General features: G+C 41.4%; 1 protein-coding gene across 2 annotated transcripts in view; it reads left to right on the plus strand.

Moving 5' to 3' along the window:
* Positions 1 to 17,940, plus strand: part of samd4a (sterile alpha motif domain containing 4A) — a 68,629-nt gene that overhangs the window by 39,649 nt on the left and 11,040 nt on the right. Inside the window, exons 4-11 of one of the 2 annotated variants that reach the window (XM_039601879.1) lie at positions 3,126 to 3,413; positions 6,890 to 6,999; positions 7,878 to 7,964; positions 9,823 to 10,069; positions 10,168 to 10,253; positions 10,520 to 10,638; positions 11,356 to 11,557; positions 16,643 to 16,769. In XM_039601879.1, the coding sequence (XP_039457813.1) occupies positions 3,126 to 3,413; positions 6,890 to 6,999; positions 7,878 to 7,964; positions 9,823 to 10,069; positions 10,168 to 10,253; positions 10,520 to 10,638; positions 11,356 to 11,557; positions 16,643 to 16,769 (1,266 nt within the window). The remainder of the gene's footprint in view (positions 1 to 3,125; positions 3,414 to 6,889; positions 7,000 to 7,877; positions 7,965 to 9,822; positions 10,070 to 10,167; positions 10,254 to 10,519; positions 10,639 to 11,355; positions 11,558 to 16,642; positions 16,770 to 17,940) is intronic. The other variant, XM_039601906.1, reaches the window with a different exon arrangement.

The following is a 17,940-nucleotide window of genomic DNA, read 5'->3' on the forward strand; positions in this document are numbered from 1 at the left end:
GATATTTCCAGACAAGAATGCAAGAGCTCTGTTTTTTTCTTTTTCTTTTTTTTTCCTGGGAGATGAAAGAAACAGCTGAAGGTTTATAAATAAAGGCACATTTAAAGCTCTGCTTGCTGCTCCAAGAAAGATCCTCTTGTATGTTAGACTGCTAACAGCTTGGGTCCCAAACAAGACCATAGGATTTCACAACTGATAAACTAGAGTTACTTCAGCTACCAGTACAGGATTGGTGGAGACAGAGAGCAAAGGTCTATTTTCTTGTGTGTGTTTGTTTTGTTTTTTTATAAATGTAAAATGAATAGAAGCATTGGACACACTCAAAGCAAATTGGTATTTATGCGTTGGCATTTTGAGTTATAGAATGATCACAGGGAGGTGGTTTTGGCATCAGAAAAAGTCAGTGTTTGGCTTAGGTATTTAATTTGAGTTATTTAAAATTATTTTTACATTGTTGGTCAACATGTCTTATGTGTTCATCTGGTCACACTAAGGGCTATAGGAGTATAATGGTCCAATCACATCAACCTGTGTTCTACTGAGAGAACACCCTGATGACACCCCACCCACACTCTAAGCTTTAGTCCAAACCACAACAGCACATACCACCCATCCTTTCCCTTGTAAGGCAGCCTTTGTGGCAGACTGTATTTAGGGAAAATGGCTAATATTTAGGGACTGGAACTTGAAATGTTAGCTGGGCACCTATTTTAAACGAAGCCCATGAAGTCCTATACATAGCGCCAACAGTAAGAGCACCACATATAGGAGGAGGAGAGAGAGAGTGGACTATCAGTGGCAGTTTACCCTGCCAGATAGGCGACACAAAAAAGCTGTTGCTCTTCTCCACCTTTTCCTTCTCTTCATCCACTTCAGCAGTCTCATGAAAATGTGTGACACTAGAACTGTTTTGAGATGAAAGTATTGCTATTTTAGTAGTAATGGTAACCTTGGTTTGACCCCGTAAGAGTAGATTTCACTTACTAAGATGAAGAAATGAAGAGGAAAGGCTTTTCAAGCAAACGGATATCTTGGTCGATGGATTTACTTAAGTTATACACAGTGGAAAAATATTTCCTCAGGTCATTGAACAGGCGGCGTTGTTTAGTATGTTGCTTGGAGGTTGAAACTTCAGATATTAAATCTAAATAACTACTTATGTCACAGATGAGCTATAGTTTATAGTGAGCAGGAAATTCTGATTTTGAGTACTCTAATCATAATCATCTTGTATTATTAATGTAAGCCCTAAAGAGGCATGTTGTATGCTACTTTTTTTTTTTTTTTTTTTTTTTTAAGCCAACTGTGGAATTTTTGAGGGCTCTATATAGAGGATAAATTTACACACTGAGAATGTACACTTGCATAAAATCCCAGAGAGAAAATGCAGTGTATATATTAAACAGGCACAACATCATTTGAGACACAGCACAAAGGGGAGATAAACCTGAGAGTCGTATGTATTTTCTGTTATGCAAATCCATCCGCATTCTTCCAATAGCACAAAAAACACTTCATTTTACTTTAATGTCTGACCTACTTTGTGTTTGGTTGCTTATTTCTTTGTTGTAACAATGCTTCTTGGCAATAACTGGTGTCATATTTGTAAGGAAAATGCATTTGTCGATTGAGTTGAGTACGTGGGTTGTGCCAATGGAAAAACTTGCCAAATCTTCTCTGCCACTGCCAAACAGCTTATTCAGCTATTGACTGTTGGTTTGAGATTCTGGAATCCCAGGTGCTGATAATCAGGTGCCCAATTAGTCCCTGATAAGCAGCAACTGTGAGCATCGACCTTGCTACAATGGAAAATTAGTGTCTGCTCCAGGCATGCCAAATTTGACTGATCTGGATAGGGTGTGTGCCATAGGGGAACTTCAAGCTGATGTTCTGTAAAACAAAGATGCAGCACGATATGAAGTGAGAGCTAGTACTGTCTCCCAATTGAAGGCCAAGTTCCATATAACAGGGAATGTTGGAGACAGGCTGCAAATTGGGCGTCCCAAGAAGACGGCAGTCATCTACAGATTTGCAGTTAGGATGATATGGCCGATGGGTCTCTACCCAGACAATCTAGAACAGACTACACACAGCCCGTCTCATAGGGTGGTCAGGAGGCCTGCTATGACAGCCTGTTACTGTCGGACCCATTAATGCTGATGTCGGCAACATGTGCACTGGAACCGTAACATGTTGAGCAATATTATGTTCAACTATGAGTACAAATTCTGCCTAAGACAATTGGAACTTAGAAGCAAAGCTTAGAAAAGAAGCTGTTGCTCAGCATGAGGAGGAGGTGCCATGGGGTTGTGGCTGTTCATGGTTCTTCCACATTATACTGAGGCACCTGGTTGCTACATGAATAAATTCTTAAATTGCCTCATTTCTTCAGACTTCAATCATCCATTCGAATAAACGACACCAAAGAAGGGTCAATAGCAGAATAAGCTGTTTGACACTGGCAGAGTTAACAATTAACTGCATTAACTGTTCAGGATCTGCAGCCATTTTTATACACAGTCCCCCATTTTTAGAAGCTCAGACATAATTGGGCAATTGACTGACGAGGAGTTTCATGTTGTTGGTCTTTCATTTGGTAGCTATTTACTGGAACTCTCAATATGAGGTCCAAAGAGATGTTGATGCAAGTGAAGGAGGCCATTAATAGGCTGAAAAACCATAATAAACCAATCAGAGATAGCAAAAAGTTTTCAGTTGCCCAATCAGTAAGGGCAACTGAAACTGAAGTAGCTCAGCAGCATCAAAACCTAAACACTTAAAATGTTAGTTTGCCTAATTAATTTGGGGCACTGTGTACAAAAATAGCTGTAATTCCTAAACAGTTCATTAATTATTATTTTTTTATTTAAAAAAAACAAACAAAAAACAAAACAAACCCTTGGATCCAACCTTAAGATCTGGGCTCCAGTCACATATTGATTCAAGTCAACTGTGGTGGTGTACACAGTCATTGTCATTGTCCAAATACCTATGGATTAGAAGCCTATAGATCGCCAAAATGTAAAGAAAATTACTTCATGTTCAGTGTTCGTGAACACAGGAGTGCGTGAACTATATAATGTTCCCAGTCAGTCTGAGTGACTAGTGGTGTTGTTGGTTTACAGTCCTTACAAGTGGAGGTGGCAGCCAACAGCACAGTCCCTTAAAGCGCTCAGTGTCCCTCACACCCCCCATGAGTGGCCCCAACAACCAGCCTCTGGGTCACGTATGGCTTTCCCAGGAAGATCTTCGGACTGCTAGAGGCCCAGCCCCAGACCACGCACCTCTCTCACCACAAAGCAGCATCGCCTCCTCTGGCAGTGGAGGCAGTGAGCATCTGGAGGATGCTGGTTTAGGAGGAGGTTCAGGTCTGCATCGCAGTTCCTTTCATGAAGAGGGCAGTGGCATGAGGGGTGAGTAAGAAAGAGACCTGTTCAATATTCGTGACCTACTGGATTATGGCAAACATTGGAGTGAGGTGGCTGACTCACAGTCGAAATGCACATAGATGGACAACAGTTTCAAGGGAATAAGGAGAACTCCCAAAATAGCAATGCCAACTCTGGGACAGAGTCACTAGATACTGGGTTTTAAGATAACTCTATAGCAGGGGTAGGCAACCTTTCTGATGGCGAGTGCCATTTAAAATTTCCTCAGAAGTCAGTGTGCCATATGATTGCATTAGCAATAAATTTAATAACGCTCTATATGAACAGTTACACATTATATAGAACCACTTTATAGAATTATATTTGTTTGCAAATGTTGGCAGCTATCAGCAAATAGTTATCAGCTATTTTGAAACAAAAAAAAAGACACTTTTTATTCATAACAAGAACTCCATAACAGCAAATGAACTGTACAACAGAAAATACAAATGCTATTTATGGTCTCCTCACAACAATGATAAGAAAAATAAACTGGGTCAATATGGTATGTTTGTTAATACAGAGACACACATGTTAATGTGATCTCTGGTCTCCCACTCAGGGACACAGGTCTCCGAGTGTCCAGCATTCAGAAGGCTACCTGAGGACACTCATGTGAGAGAAAATCTGCTCACACAGATATGTAGAGCCAAATACTGCCAATAAGGCCTCTGCAATGTTCTGAAGACAGTTAAACTTGTCAGGTAGTGATGTCCAGCAGGTGAAAATGCAGCTCCATGAACACGCACAGCTGTGGATTCCAGCTGCTTCGATGTCGCATTAACTGGCATTAACTCAGCCAGTTAATGCGAGACAAATCTAGCTGCTCATTAAAGATTTCTGGTTTGATCAGAAAATAAAACATTGGTCCATACACCTGAAAGTCCCAAAAATGCATTGTGTCTCGAGTCTATGGATGCATTTTGACTAGAGACCGGCCCCCCAGATATTAAAGCCATAAAGCCTTTGAATGAAAACAAACGCTGTTGTGACAGTGATGTACACGGTCTTGTTGGTAAATGTATGATTTCTATTCATTTTACGTCAGATAAAAACTTTGGTTGTAAGCTTCAGATAATTATTTAATAACAGCCAGACATTTTAAATGAGAATAAGAAAGTATTTCTTTGTGCCCCCCTTTCCCTGTTAATGCCCTACCTGGCCCCCTGGCAAAACTTTGCTAGATCCGCCCCTGCACAGTTACCAGCTGTCACCTACAAAGGATCCTGGTGTTATTTGTCTCTCAGAAACCGTTCATAACTTCCCTTCAACTCATTCATGTCACCTAAAAGGTAAACCTGTTTCTCCATCACCTGTTCAACTCTGATGATTCAGTAAGGACATCTCCTGGTTTCATCTGCATGTTTCCCTCTCACCACATATCCAAACCGATATCATGACCAGCAGCTTTTACAGCTGTGCTCCAGCAAACATCAGCTGATACTAGAAATTAATATTAAATAAATTCTAACAACAGCTGACCAAGCTTAAACGTGCTGCTGTTGTTTAGTGCGACATCCGGCGGTTTCCTCTTTCTGGCGCAAAGTGAGCGATAAATAAACAAGAGAGAAAAGCTGATCAGCTGATCATTGATCAGTTTCATGATTGAAGTAGCAACAGGAGAGGGAGGGGGGAGAATGAGAGGAGAAGAAGATGCAGCTGTGCTGCAAAGACACAGAATAACTCCAGCTTTGTGTCTTTTTCCATCCTGGCTGAATTACGGGACAAACTGTGTTCCTTCTCAGCTCAACACGAAACACGTAATAATTTCTCTGAATGCCGGACGATTCCGTTTGTACGGGACGGTTGGCAACTCTACTAACTAACCTTATGAATAAAATAAAGTTCACTATCAATAAAATCATAGCACCCGCCCAGCAGTATATAAATTCCGTCATGCTAGCTAGCACGCAGTACGAGCTATTGTAACTGACTGTAAAAAGTCAGCACAACGAAAATAAACTCCACCTAAACTTGTTTTATATCTGACCCAGATAGACTGCAGGTCATAACTTCTTACCTGAAGAAGGCCGCCTCGGGTCTCTCGTCCTCCTGCCTCCCCTTCCCTCATCCACCTGCTGGCCTCCACCACTTGTTAATTTTACTGAATCTGTGGAAGCTACGCCATAGCCACCACCAAACAACTGAGTTATTTTTACACACCGACAAGCGTCTGGCCAATCCACCACCCCAAAAAAAAATCGGGCCATCCCACCGCAAATGCCCGGTATGCCCGATGGCCAGTCCAGCTATGGTCGTGCGTGCCATCAGTTAACCCTTCGCGTGCCAACGGTGGCACGCGTGCCTAGGGTTGCCGACCCCTGCTCTATAGATTTAATTTCTAAGAATCAAGAGACAAATTAAGATGTCAGAACTAACCACTGATTTTGAAGTCCACACTTGCTTTCACAAAAATGAAACATGTAAACAATTTATCAGTGAGGTGAAATGGGTAATGACAGGCTCCCCTATTTAGATCAAAAGAACTCTCTTAGGTTGACTGATTTGGTGGGAATGAGTATTGAGACAGACTAGGTTCAATACTATAGTCAGCAGAGCTTTCAGACATTCACTAGTACCGGTAATTGGATGTGATTCAGGTGGAAGAGCAGGTTGTCCACTAATCAGTCCCACTATATTACAATATTAAAGTGTTTTTGGCAAAGAAACTTTCTTTATTTACATCACTTATTTTCTTTGGTTCCTCCATCACTGATATGGACCACTTCTATGAGGAAACTTATGACTGTCTGCTGTTTGTGCTTTACAAGTATTCAGCAAGAGGGTGTGGCAAGTTGTTAATCCAGTCATGCAGTTTGTGAGAGGAAGCAGAGGTCAGAACTTATGACCTTACTCTGAGGCGATCACTGTCTGCACAGCATGAAACCCTTTCTGGTCGTCTGGCTCTTTTTTTTTTCTTTTTCTTTTGAAATGCAGTCATTCAGATAAACAGGAATGCAGTTCTGACAGTTTTCATTGATAGTTCTAAGAGAACAACCTGTCATTTGTAAAATCTGTTTTAGAGGGTTTTATGTTTCAGTTGTCTGTTGTTGTTGCTGTCATAGTCTAACAATGAATTACTGCATTACAGACTTAGTTTTGGACTCTTTTATCACAATATGCATGATTCAGCTAAATCGAAAAGTGCCAGTGATCAAATGCTCTCAAAGATCATCAAACTTTGTGTAATCACAAGCCACATCACACCAGGCAGAGTAGGTAGATATTGAGGGCAGGTTTTCGGTGTGCCTTTTTGGTCTCTGAACTTCTGCAAATCAGTCCTCAAAAACAGGCAAAAAGTATTGCATATTTTAGAAAAGAAAAAAAAGCTAAGCCAGCAGCCCTTCTTATTCTACGTTAGTACAAAGATGTGTCAGCAGTAAGCTTAACATCCTCTGTAGTTTGACCCATTTGGTTGGTTGTCTGCAGCAGTGATTATGTGATATGTGTTTGTCCCTCAGATGTTCCTGCTTGGCTGAAGAGTCTCCGTCTCCATAAGTACGCCGCTCTCTTCTCCACAATGACCTATGATGAGATGATGGCACTGACTGAAGAGCAACTAGAAGCACAGGTAAACACATGTGCACCCACGTACTTGTAGACAAAGTGAGCTGATGTAGTAATAATTTCTACAATTAGTATAGCTTTTATTCTGGACACATTTTATACAGATACCAACTTTATATTTGCACAGTAATTCAGAAATTGCTATTTGTATGCAAGGCAATAAGTCTGTGTTTAAAAACAAACAAACAAAAAAACAGTAGATGAGCATGTACCTCTGGGACATAGGGCCTAGAATTGCGAAAAGAGAAACATGTTAATACCCTGGACTACGAAATCAGTGTAGTCTACGTCAGATGTACTCAAGTTGAAATCCTGATAATGTTGTATTAAATGGTACAAGACAATTAGTTCTTGATGTTTGTGTGTAAGGACATGGATAGGCTATTCTGAAACAGCGGATGTAGCTAAAATTAACACAACTCCATCCACCGGGAAGTTGTGTACTTCCTCCAGGTGCTGCTAACTCTTTTTTAGGCTGAACCTAATGAAGTGCACTTCTTCACGGAGACGTTGTGAACAAAAGGTCCAAGAGGAGTCATCATCAACAAAAATTTCCAATCTCCAAATGAAAGACTAATGTAGTCTAAACCAACAGAGCATTTTAAGTAATGAGAATCTGTCTAAAGCAGATCATCTCCTGTCATGTATAACATGTGAGAAAGAATAACTGCAAACAGAGTCCCAGATTTTCCTGCCAAATAAAAAAGAAAAAATTCCTAAAAAGACAGACCTAACTCATGTTTATTTAAAAAATAAGCACAAAACCTCTTTCCATTTGGAAAAACCTTATCACACTGTGTTTGTAAGAGAGCTATCATTACATTAGGCTTGTATTATGTCAATGAGAAGAGATGTTTGATGCCAAACTGTTTCCTCCAACAGAAAGTCACTAAAGGAGCACGGCACAAGATCGTTATCAGCATTCAGAAGCTGAAAGAGAGGCAGAACCTACTCCGGAGCCTGGAAAAGGTATCCAGCCCACATCAAAGCTTGTTGGTGGTGTTGGTGTTATGTATATGAGATGACAGCTAAGGGAACACCTAATCCAGGAAAGAGACTTTTGGGCTCTGAATTTAAACCCATTTGCCTCCCCCACCCCTCCACTCTTTCATTCAGCCTTCAGAGCAAGACAATGACGCTCAAGGGCATGCCACAACTTCTTGAGGCAGCTAAATTCAGGCTTAACCTTTTTCATTAATGATTTCATCAATGACAAATCATTTTAAAAGCATGTTACTGTGCATTTGAAGAACTTGGGAAACAAGACACCTGCTGCTCGGTATTTTGAGTTCACACAGACTTGTCTGCTGCTTTGAAGTGTGTAGTGTGGGAGGTAGGCTGATATGACGTGTGTGGACATAAGTGAAGGAAATTGAGCCGTATTTTTCCCTTTTCTGTACAATTTGGAACAATTTGCTGTGTGATGATATGGTGGAGTAAAGCATACTTATCAGTAGGGCTGTTCGATATAACGATATATATCGGATGACGATATAAAAATGTCTATCGTTTCATTTTACGCTATCGTTTGTTTCGTGGTGTTGCAAAATAAACTGTTTACGGCAATATTTTTTCATCGTTTTGATGGTCACTGTAGTGGCTATATTAATTTCTTAATTTCTCTCTCTCTCCCTTATATTTAATATAACCACACTACGGACGGACAAGCGCTTGTTTTTATGCGTTGCGGTTAGCAACAACGACGGTAACACCATCGCGTGTCTGCTTGTTTATGTTCCACATAAACCCTTCACAATAAAGCTCAAGATCCTGTTGAGACTTTTCAAAATAAACTCAATCACGTGAAAGAGCAGATTATTTACGGATGAGAAGCAAAACAAGAGCCGCCAGGTGCTAAAAAATAAACCTTAGACTGAAACGTTAGAACAGGCTTTTCCCCGCAGCACGCCGTGTAATAAATACTCACAAAGAAAACGGCGGCCGTTACAACCTATGTCTAAAAATGTATCGTTTCATGCATCTGTTAAAATACTCGACTCAAGCTACATGACGCGCAGCTGGAAACACTTCCCGCAAGTCGAGCTGCCCGAGATTCACATAATTTACAGAAAATGTTACATTTTTGTGATTTATATCGTTATCGGGATGATAGAATTCTTATATCGGGATATGAGATTTTGGTCATATCGCACAGCCCTACTTATCAGAGAATGAAGTCCCACTCCCTCTATCTGTGTTGTAATCTGAGCTTCTGTGTTTTGAAGCCAGACACACCTTGCGTGCGTGTTGTTGCATGTTAGTCCTTCTGTTTGAAACGGTTGGCTAATTATCATAAAAAGAAGAGAGTGAAAGTGAAAGTAAAAGTGATGGCAGAGTGCAATCTGGAGCATTTGGTCAGTGCTCCTGAAGAAGAAGACCATTTATTAATCAATTGATTATCCAAATCTAGGTCATTGGGGTAGGATTTTAAGCAGCACCTCCCTGTTTGCTCCATCTCCACCAGCTTGTCTTCTCTCAGCTGGCTTCAGCTGAGAGATGTGATCTCTTCAGCGTGCTTGGGTCTGGCCAGCGTGTCAGAAGCTTTCTGGTAATAGCTTAAATGAAACGTGGAGGGAGGTGTGTCTGTTTGTTTTTGCTTGAGATGCTCGTCCGCTTGTGCAACATCCTGTAATTCTAAATTTCACACATTACACCTTAAATATTCATCATCTAGATTAGAATTGGCACACTTTTACATAAATGTTTTTACATAGATGTGGTCCCCGCAATGATACAATTCTTCTGTCACTTCATTAGATTTTAGGATCTCATCATAGAGTCTGTAAAGTAAAAACCATCTTTACCTCATGTCATTTGCTGCCACCAGGATGTGTTGGAGGGCGGTAACCTTCGTGCCCCACTCCAGGAGCTCCACCAAATGATCATGACTCCTATTAAGGCTTTCAGTGGTGGCGAGGAGGCCTCTTTGCATCGCCCTCTGCTGACCCCGGAAGGCAAAAGCGCCGCACCTGGCTCCCACCTGAGTGGGGGAAGTGGAGGAGAGGCTGAGTCTGGCACCAGTGTGATCGCTGAGGGCGATATACCTGGTCAGTTCACTCGTGTTATGGGCAAAGGTGAGCTCCTCACACCAACACGCAATTGAGATTGATTTCTGGGGCCAAGGGATGAGTTGGATTTCATGTCTGTGTTTTCATATCTGTGCCGTCCACAGTTTGCACACAGCTGCTGGTGTCAAGGTCAGACGAGGACAACATCAGCTCCTACCTACAACTCATTGACAAGTGCCTTATCCATGAGGTAGCCACCCCCTCCTCTGATGTTTATATCTGATAGTAGTATCAATTCAATGCAATTCATTTTTTCCCCCAAGTGCCAAAATAAATTTTCAGTCAATGAAATATATCAGCAAATAGATTTTATAGTGGTTCACAGATCAAAACAAAGCATCATTGTGCATTGGTGTAAATGTGCAGTGTGACATGAGCCACACTGAGCCATGTTCTTCAGCAGTAACACTTCACTTCACCCCAGATTTTATAATCCCCATTCTCCCTTGTTCTCAGTCCTTCACTGAGACGCAGAAGAAGAGACTGTTGTCATGGAAACAACAGGTCCAGAGGCTGTTCCGGTCCATTCCGAGGAAAAACCTGCTTGACATTGCAGGGTACCGACCGCAGAGGAGGTACGCACACAGATGGGCAATAGTCTTAATTTTCCAGTGGTATTTCCTGTAATAAAGACAGTTGAAAATCAAAGTTTGGCGAACTTTGATAAAACAATTTGTTAAAAAGACAGACTTCTATGTGAAAATGATTAAATAAGTAGTAAGCAAAAGTTAAATGTGTTAAAATTTACTGGATCAATTTTACACAAACTACTTTATTTACGTCCAGCAGTTGAAGAATTAATGTAGACAACGAAGAAGCCAGTTCAAGTTAGGTTTGAGGAAAAACTGTTCTGTATTCATGTGCAGCGTTGTAGCTTTGAGATGATTATACTCAGGGGTGCACACAAGTGGTCCGCAGGTGCACATGCGCTGTCAAAATAAAAAACGCGCACCAGATAAGAAGTTGCAATGCGCGTTTGCATACATAAGATTTTCTGGAGGAGGACAGACATTTGTTTAGAACTCTTGACATTTGTTCAGAACTCAAGAGTTCTAAACAAATGTCTGTCCTCCTCCAGAAAATACTATGTATGCAAACGCGCCTTCCAACTTCTTATCTGGTGCAGCACAGCTTCCTGAAAATGGGAGAAAATTGGAGTTGGCATAATTATTTTACAAAAAAGAGTCTTCTGTGCTTCATATTATTTAAATGCACAGCTGCTGTTCTTTTTAACATCCAAACACCTTAGACAATGCTCGCCTCTGTCCAACTTTTGTTTTGTCCTGTTGCAGCCGCTTTGGCCAATCCAACTCTCTCCCTACCACTGGCTGTGTTGGGGGCAGTGTGTCAGCCAGGAGGAGCCTTCACCAGTTCCAGATGCCCTCCCGGAGTTTGCCGGGTGCCAGGCTGGGCCTGTTGGGCAGCGGGGGGCTGCTGGGACCCACACCTCGTAGCTCCAGCAGCACACCCACCGGTCCCAAGCAAGGAAGACATGTGAGTTCAAATAAGCAGATTGTTTGAACCAGTTAGCAGATATGAGTCAACGAATAGGAAGAGCAGGATGCTTGACTGTCCAGTGGACAACAAGGACACACATAGGAAGACCAGCATATAATAATAACCAACTTGTATTACCAGTATTGTATAATCTACAAGGTTATCAGCTAATTGGGGTATTGATCATCTTCATTTAATCTGTCCTTATATTGTGGATTAGCTATGACAGTTTCAAAATATTTAAAAGCTTTTTTTTTTCTTTATAAATGTAGAAAATGCAGGTTTAATGTTTTTGTTTTAAAAACTAAACAAAATATTAATCAGTTGTCTCATCCCTAAACTCTTCAAAGCATTTTTTTTTAATTACTTCCACACACTGGGTATGTTGAGGACATTTTGGTGAATTGAGAGGTACTTATATACAGGGGTGCACATAAGTGGTCCGCAGGTGCGCATGCACTGTCAAAATAAAAGACGCGCACCAGATAAGTTGCAACGCACGTTTGCATACATAAGATTTTCTGGAGGAGGACAGACATTTGTTTAGAACTCTTAAAGATGTTGAAGAAGCAAGCTCCTTTAAGCAATTACTTTGGTGTTCCTCTACAAGAAATGTCAGAAGGAGTGCGAACCGCAAAAGAAGCGCGTATTCTTGGAAAAGTAGTTGCAGGAGGTGAACTGGCTTCAAACAAATGATGAACGCACAGAGATGACATGCAGAATATGCCGTGTAAATCCCACTCTAGCGGACAAAAACAGTGCCTCTTTATATGTACGCAAACGCGCGTTGCAATTACTTATGTAGTGCACGTCTTTTATTTTGACAGCGAATGCGCACCTGCGGACCACTTATGTGCACCCCTGCTTATATAGCACTGTTCTACTTAATCTGAGCAATCACAGTGCTTTCTACTACACTTCTTATTCACCCAATATAACACCTACAATGCTTTTATGTATTCCTAAGCCCTTTTTGTCTAACATTCACACAAACTCCCACTCCAATAGATGGGCAACAGTCTTGCCCAAGCATACTTTGACATGAACTGAACAACAAGGGATTGAGTCGCTAACCTCAGCATGCGCTACCACCTAACTCACAGCCCCTCGCAGTGTTCCCTCTCTTTTCAGCAGACTTGGTTTATATAGATTCAGTCATATTTATGTTTACTATATACTACAGCATGTACTGATTCCTTAAGTCTGACTTAAATAAATACTAAATGGGAGTTAAATTGTGTGTTTAAAAGGGACTGTGGTGAATGGCAGTGGTGTATGTGACTGTACAAAGGAACATTTTGTAGTGCGTAATAATACATTCCAGGATGTTTACAGTACTTCGGGCAGCAGAATTCCTTCTTCAGCATGTATTCTGCCTGAAATAGTCTTTTTATTCCATGACAAAGAAATGCAGGGTGAGGAAGAGTAACAGTGGTGGTGGTGTCTGGTGAATGAAGTGAGGTGGATGGAACTCATAGGCAGGTCACCCCACATACCAGAGGCTCTGCGTCAGTGCAGAACATTGAAACAGGAGGAGCTGTGGAGCTGTTTCAGGCTCATCCTGGCACGCTTGTGTCTGGGCTGACCCAGTTCATTGGAAAACTTTCTGTCCCTCCTTCTCTTTCCCTCCCTCTCTCTCACTCTCTCATCCTTTACAATGGGAGGAAATACCTCAGTTCCTCCTCGTCACGCTGGACCTTCTTGTATGTGGATGTGCAGTGAGAGGAGAAGGAGGGCGGGTGGGGAAATGTGTGAGTCATATTTTGGGAGAGGTAGCCGTGCCGTTGAAAGAGGAGGGACAATAAGCGAGAGAGGGAGTGTTTAAGTGTGTGTCTATTTATATGTGAGAGAGAGGGGGCCAGTCAGAGGCAGTGAGAACAGTGCACAGGCATTTCCTGTTTTTCCCTGGCCCGCGGTGCTGGAGGTCCGGGGGGGGGGGATTGTGAAGGATAGAGGGGAGGGGAGGGGCATGTGGCAGTGCTGTTGGGGGTATAATGGGCAGGTTACAATGAGGAATTCATGTGGTGAGCATCTGAGACTGTCATTAGGTGTGGGCTAGACATTCAGACAGGAGTGTGGGGAATGAAACTATTTAAGAAGTTGTGGTCTTACATGACTTTCAAGCTTGCACATTTCATGCATTCATGTTTTTGATCAGTGAAGGGCTGTATCCCAATTCAGGGTCTGCAGCCTTAAAGTACGCAGCCTCAACGGTCCTCAAGGGCCGCGTACTCAAAGACCGCTGAGGCCGGAAGTGCGAGGCTTGTGAAATGGGACGGTCTAGCCTCCGTTGCGCTGCCCAGGTTGCCTAGCAACCATGATAGCTGGAAACGTGTGGTTGACAGAAATGAAGGAGAACATATTTTGTTCATTTGTTTCCACACGAGCTTTGTGTGATTTAATAAGTATCTGAGGCTGAGACCACAGGACTGTAAAACATGATTGTTGGCCTTCATATCTGTACTGAACAGTCATTGTAAGATTAGCTAGTAAATAACAATTAGTTAATGTTGTTCATGAGACTAAAGTCAGTGTAAATATGATATGGCCAATATTATAGTTATTATATTAATCATTATTAGTTATTACAGCAGTGAGTTTGAAGTCTCAAATCAAATCACTTTTATTGTCACATGTGCAGGTACACTGGTACAGCACATGTGAGTGAAATTCATGTGAGTGAACTCTGTGTCAAATACTGAGCTTCAGTAAAGATTCAAGTTGCAGTTATTTATATTTCCTATCACCTTAAATCTTCACTCAAAGACAAGTATCTTTGACAGTGTATATATAGGTGTATCATATATAAGAGACAAATATTGTTCGTTTAATATGTTGGGATTACTAAATTTGGCTCAATGCTTATATATATGTGTAAAAAGCAAATGTACGAGCTGTGATAACTGTTTCTGATAGAATGCAGAGTAGACTGATATATTAAATATTCCTTTATTGGGTGAGAAAATCAGACCATGTCATAACTGCTTTAAGTCATACAGAATAGGTATCAGAGCCTTAAACAGGCTGACTTCTGCTAAATGGGTCAAACTGGGCAGAAAGTATACAAACACATAGCATCCGTATAGAATATGATGTAACACTAGATCAACTTACCTCAGAATATATAAAGCATATAAACAATTACAGCAATATGATACAACAAACACAGCAGTACTACTAATCCAAAATACTCAAAGCTTCATAGAACTGAAACAAACATTTATTTTTAGCTCCATTCTGCTGCTGATACATACTTTAGGTTTCTGAATATTAAACTTGTTGCTGCCTTTCATAGTGTTTAACTTGAAGGCTCTGAGTACTTTCTCCCACACTGAAAACACTGGAATGATAAAATTATTTGAACATTACCTAATAAGCCTGATTCAGGACAGACAATTAGTTATTTTAAACTTTTCTAGTAGTCCTTCACAAACAGAGAGCAGTCTGTCTATTCTCTCCATCTGTCAGCTGCTGCTGGCTCTTCCTCCTCCTCTTCCTCACACACTGCTGAGTTTGTCCTGGTGGATCATCAGGGGTGCAAAGCCTCACAGATGATGTGCAGCAGTGGGTCCCTCAGTCTGTCCTCACTCTGGACACTTGCAGTCGTCACACGTGGAAATCAAATGTGTGATAAGCTGCAGGATTCAAACACAAGTGTAACTTATAAATACATGTTCATACTTTTATTCCACAATCAGAGAGAAAGAAACGGAGAGAGAGTGCAGGACAGACAGACAGGTGACAGTCTCAGGTGTATACACTGCTACAAAACAGCACAAGAGAAGGAGGATTTAGTGTTTGTGTTATTACGGGTGCTAAACAAGAAGAGTTCCCAGATGGTACAGTGGACACATGTGTGACTCCTGTGATTAAAGCATCTTTCTTTCAGCGTAACGAGTGAACCGTCAGCTCGTTCAAACACACGTTAAAGTCCGTTTGGCTCGACACCACCGAACAGAGGCAGCAATATAACATAGCTAACATTAACAGTGCAGTGAATCCTGCTTGTGCCGTGATATTCAGGACTGCAAACCGAGCAGCATTCACTGACTTTCAGCTTGTTGTGTTTGCGGATATATGACTGACTTTAATTGCGCATAAAATCATCACATTCTCTGTAAGATTAAAGTCAACTATCGAACGGCGTATATTTTAAAGTAAAGGCTTTAAAACCAAGTAAACGCTGAAAGTACAAACATCGCTAATGTCACATAACTTTGCCGACATGTGGCCAACAGTAACGTTTTAATGTTCTCCATTATTCAACATTTGCACATAAATAAGTGACATATTATTCAGTACTTACTTTTAACAGTTTACTCTTCGGCCGCTCCGCTTCTGCCGTCTGCGGCAAAATTATCCACACCCACTGCCGCGCTATGAATTGTGGGATATGTGGGGCCACGAAGTCTACACCGCCACGTCCTTAAAATTCAGGGAAATGAAGGACGCATTTGAGGGCCGCATTTTGAGCAGCCTTTGAATTGGGACAGCCTTTGGCGCGTCGCTGTGACGTAATTGGCCTTAAAATGCGGCCTTTAAGGCTGCAGACCCTGAATTGGGATACAGCCAAGGTTTTAGCCAAAGCACTGATGTGGGGAACGGTAGGGAAGTTGGAGCAGAATCTTTGGTCTTGTAATTTGTGCATTGAATTATAATGAAGAAATTAGATTCTTGCCTATTACATTTCTCTATTTAATCTTAACTACATAATCCACAGGCCAGTGTAAATTCTGAAGTCCATGCTTATGGACTGGTACTGTTCACTTCAAATAAAGCAGGAAATTCTCAAAACTAACTTTCCTTGTATCACAAAAGGGAAAAAAAACAAAAATCATTTGTCGTGCACCCCAGCTGCACATTCATTCGTAATAATGTGAAGTTACAAAAAAAATTTTCCCTTTTTTTTTTCTGGCAATGTCCTGATAGTGATTGAGCAGTTTTTGTGAACATTTTAGTTTACTACATTTTGAGAGCAGAAGCAAAAACTTTTGTACAAATTTTAAACCCATTTCCACCAGACTGAGACTTTGGGTATCATTGCACATTCTCTGCTATGTAATCTTGAAATGTTCTCCTCAGGGTCCATGGTTTGCCAATCCTGGAGGAAGTAACAGCATGCCCAGTCGGACCCACAGCTCAGTCCAGAGGACACGTTCCCTACCAGTTCACACCACACCACAAACCATGGTCACGTTCCAACAAGCTGGTAAGTACATGCAGCCTGTTGGGTTTTTTTCTAGCCATTTCATAGTTTTTATTTTTTTTATTTTTTTCCTGCTGCTCAGGACTTTCTGGAACTTTGCCATCTCTGCCTATGCTCTTTGTTTTTTGTTTTGTTTTTTTAAATGACGCTATTACTGTCTTCATTTAAACATCGTACTGTTGCCAAGCAAATCAGCACTCAGTTATTTATGCCAGAAACCAGCAGATTATATGTATGAGCAGGCGAGCAGAACAAGAGCTGACACCTCAGCAGAAGTTTGGTGGAAGAGACGTAGTACAGAGATAGAAACAAGACATTTGTCTGACTCCAGACAACAGAGGCTGTTGAAGAAAGGGACACACATCTCTTGTTTTTCCCTCATGGGGTATCAGAGGTTACTAGAATATAAAACATAGTGAGAAACTAAGTAATTTTTTCCTTGAGCATCGAATATTATGGGTTTCACAAAAACACTGCTGCATGAAAGACCCTGGATCTCATCATTACCACTCACTGTTTTCAGATGCTTCCTGGCAAGCAGAACCAAATTTAAGAGGTGCAAGGAAGGAGGGGCAGCGCTTGCTGCTTTTATTAACAGCAAATGGTGCCACCCTGGTCACATTACCATGAAGGATCATTTCTGCAGCACACATATTGAAGTGTTAGTAGCGGAGTTGCATTATATTACATACCCAAGCAGTTTTTATGCTATTTTGTTGGTTGATTACTTTTCTCCTTTCACATGCTTGTCAAAAATGAGTTATATCATCAAGTCTGTTACTGTAAGACTACTCTCTGCACCCGTGTACTTTCCTTATGACTTCTGGGGACTGAAGTTCCAATTTCACTCATTTTGTGGACTTCACTACCAAGGGACACGGGTCCCTGCTCTGTGCTGACATTAAGGCCTGCAGCTCTCAGGGCAAAACCTGGTCCACCATCAGCCCAGGCACAGACCAGTGTAAATGCTTTCACTTGGCACAGCTGAGACTGTGAAGAAGTGGTCTGGGCCCATATGTTTCTTCAGCAAAAATGTTTTTAATGCTTGGAAAATGAAAGATACTCAGTTAAACAACCTCAGTGTATGCCATCTTCTTGTGGACACCTCTGTCGTTGTACAAACTATCCGCTGTTTTCTGAACTAGCTCTGGGTTACCAAACACATCAAGAAACT

This window comes from Oreochromis aureus, linkage group 1 (assembly GCF_013358895.1).
Source record: "Oreochromis aureus strain Israel breed Guangdong linkage group 1, ZZ_aureus, whole genome shotgun sequence".
Taxonomy (NCBI): domain Eukaryota; kingdom Metazoa; phylum Chordata; class Actinopteri; order Cichliformes; family Cichlidae; genus Oreochromis; species Oreochromis aureus.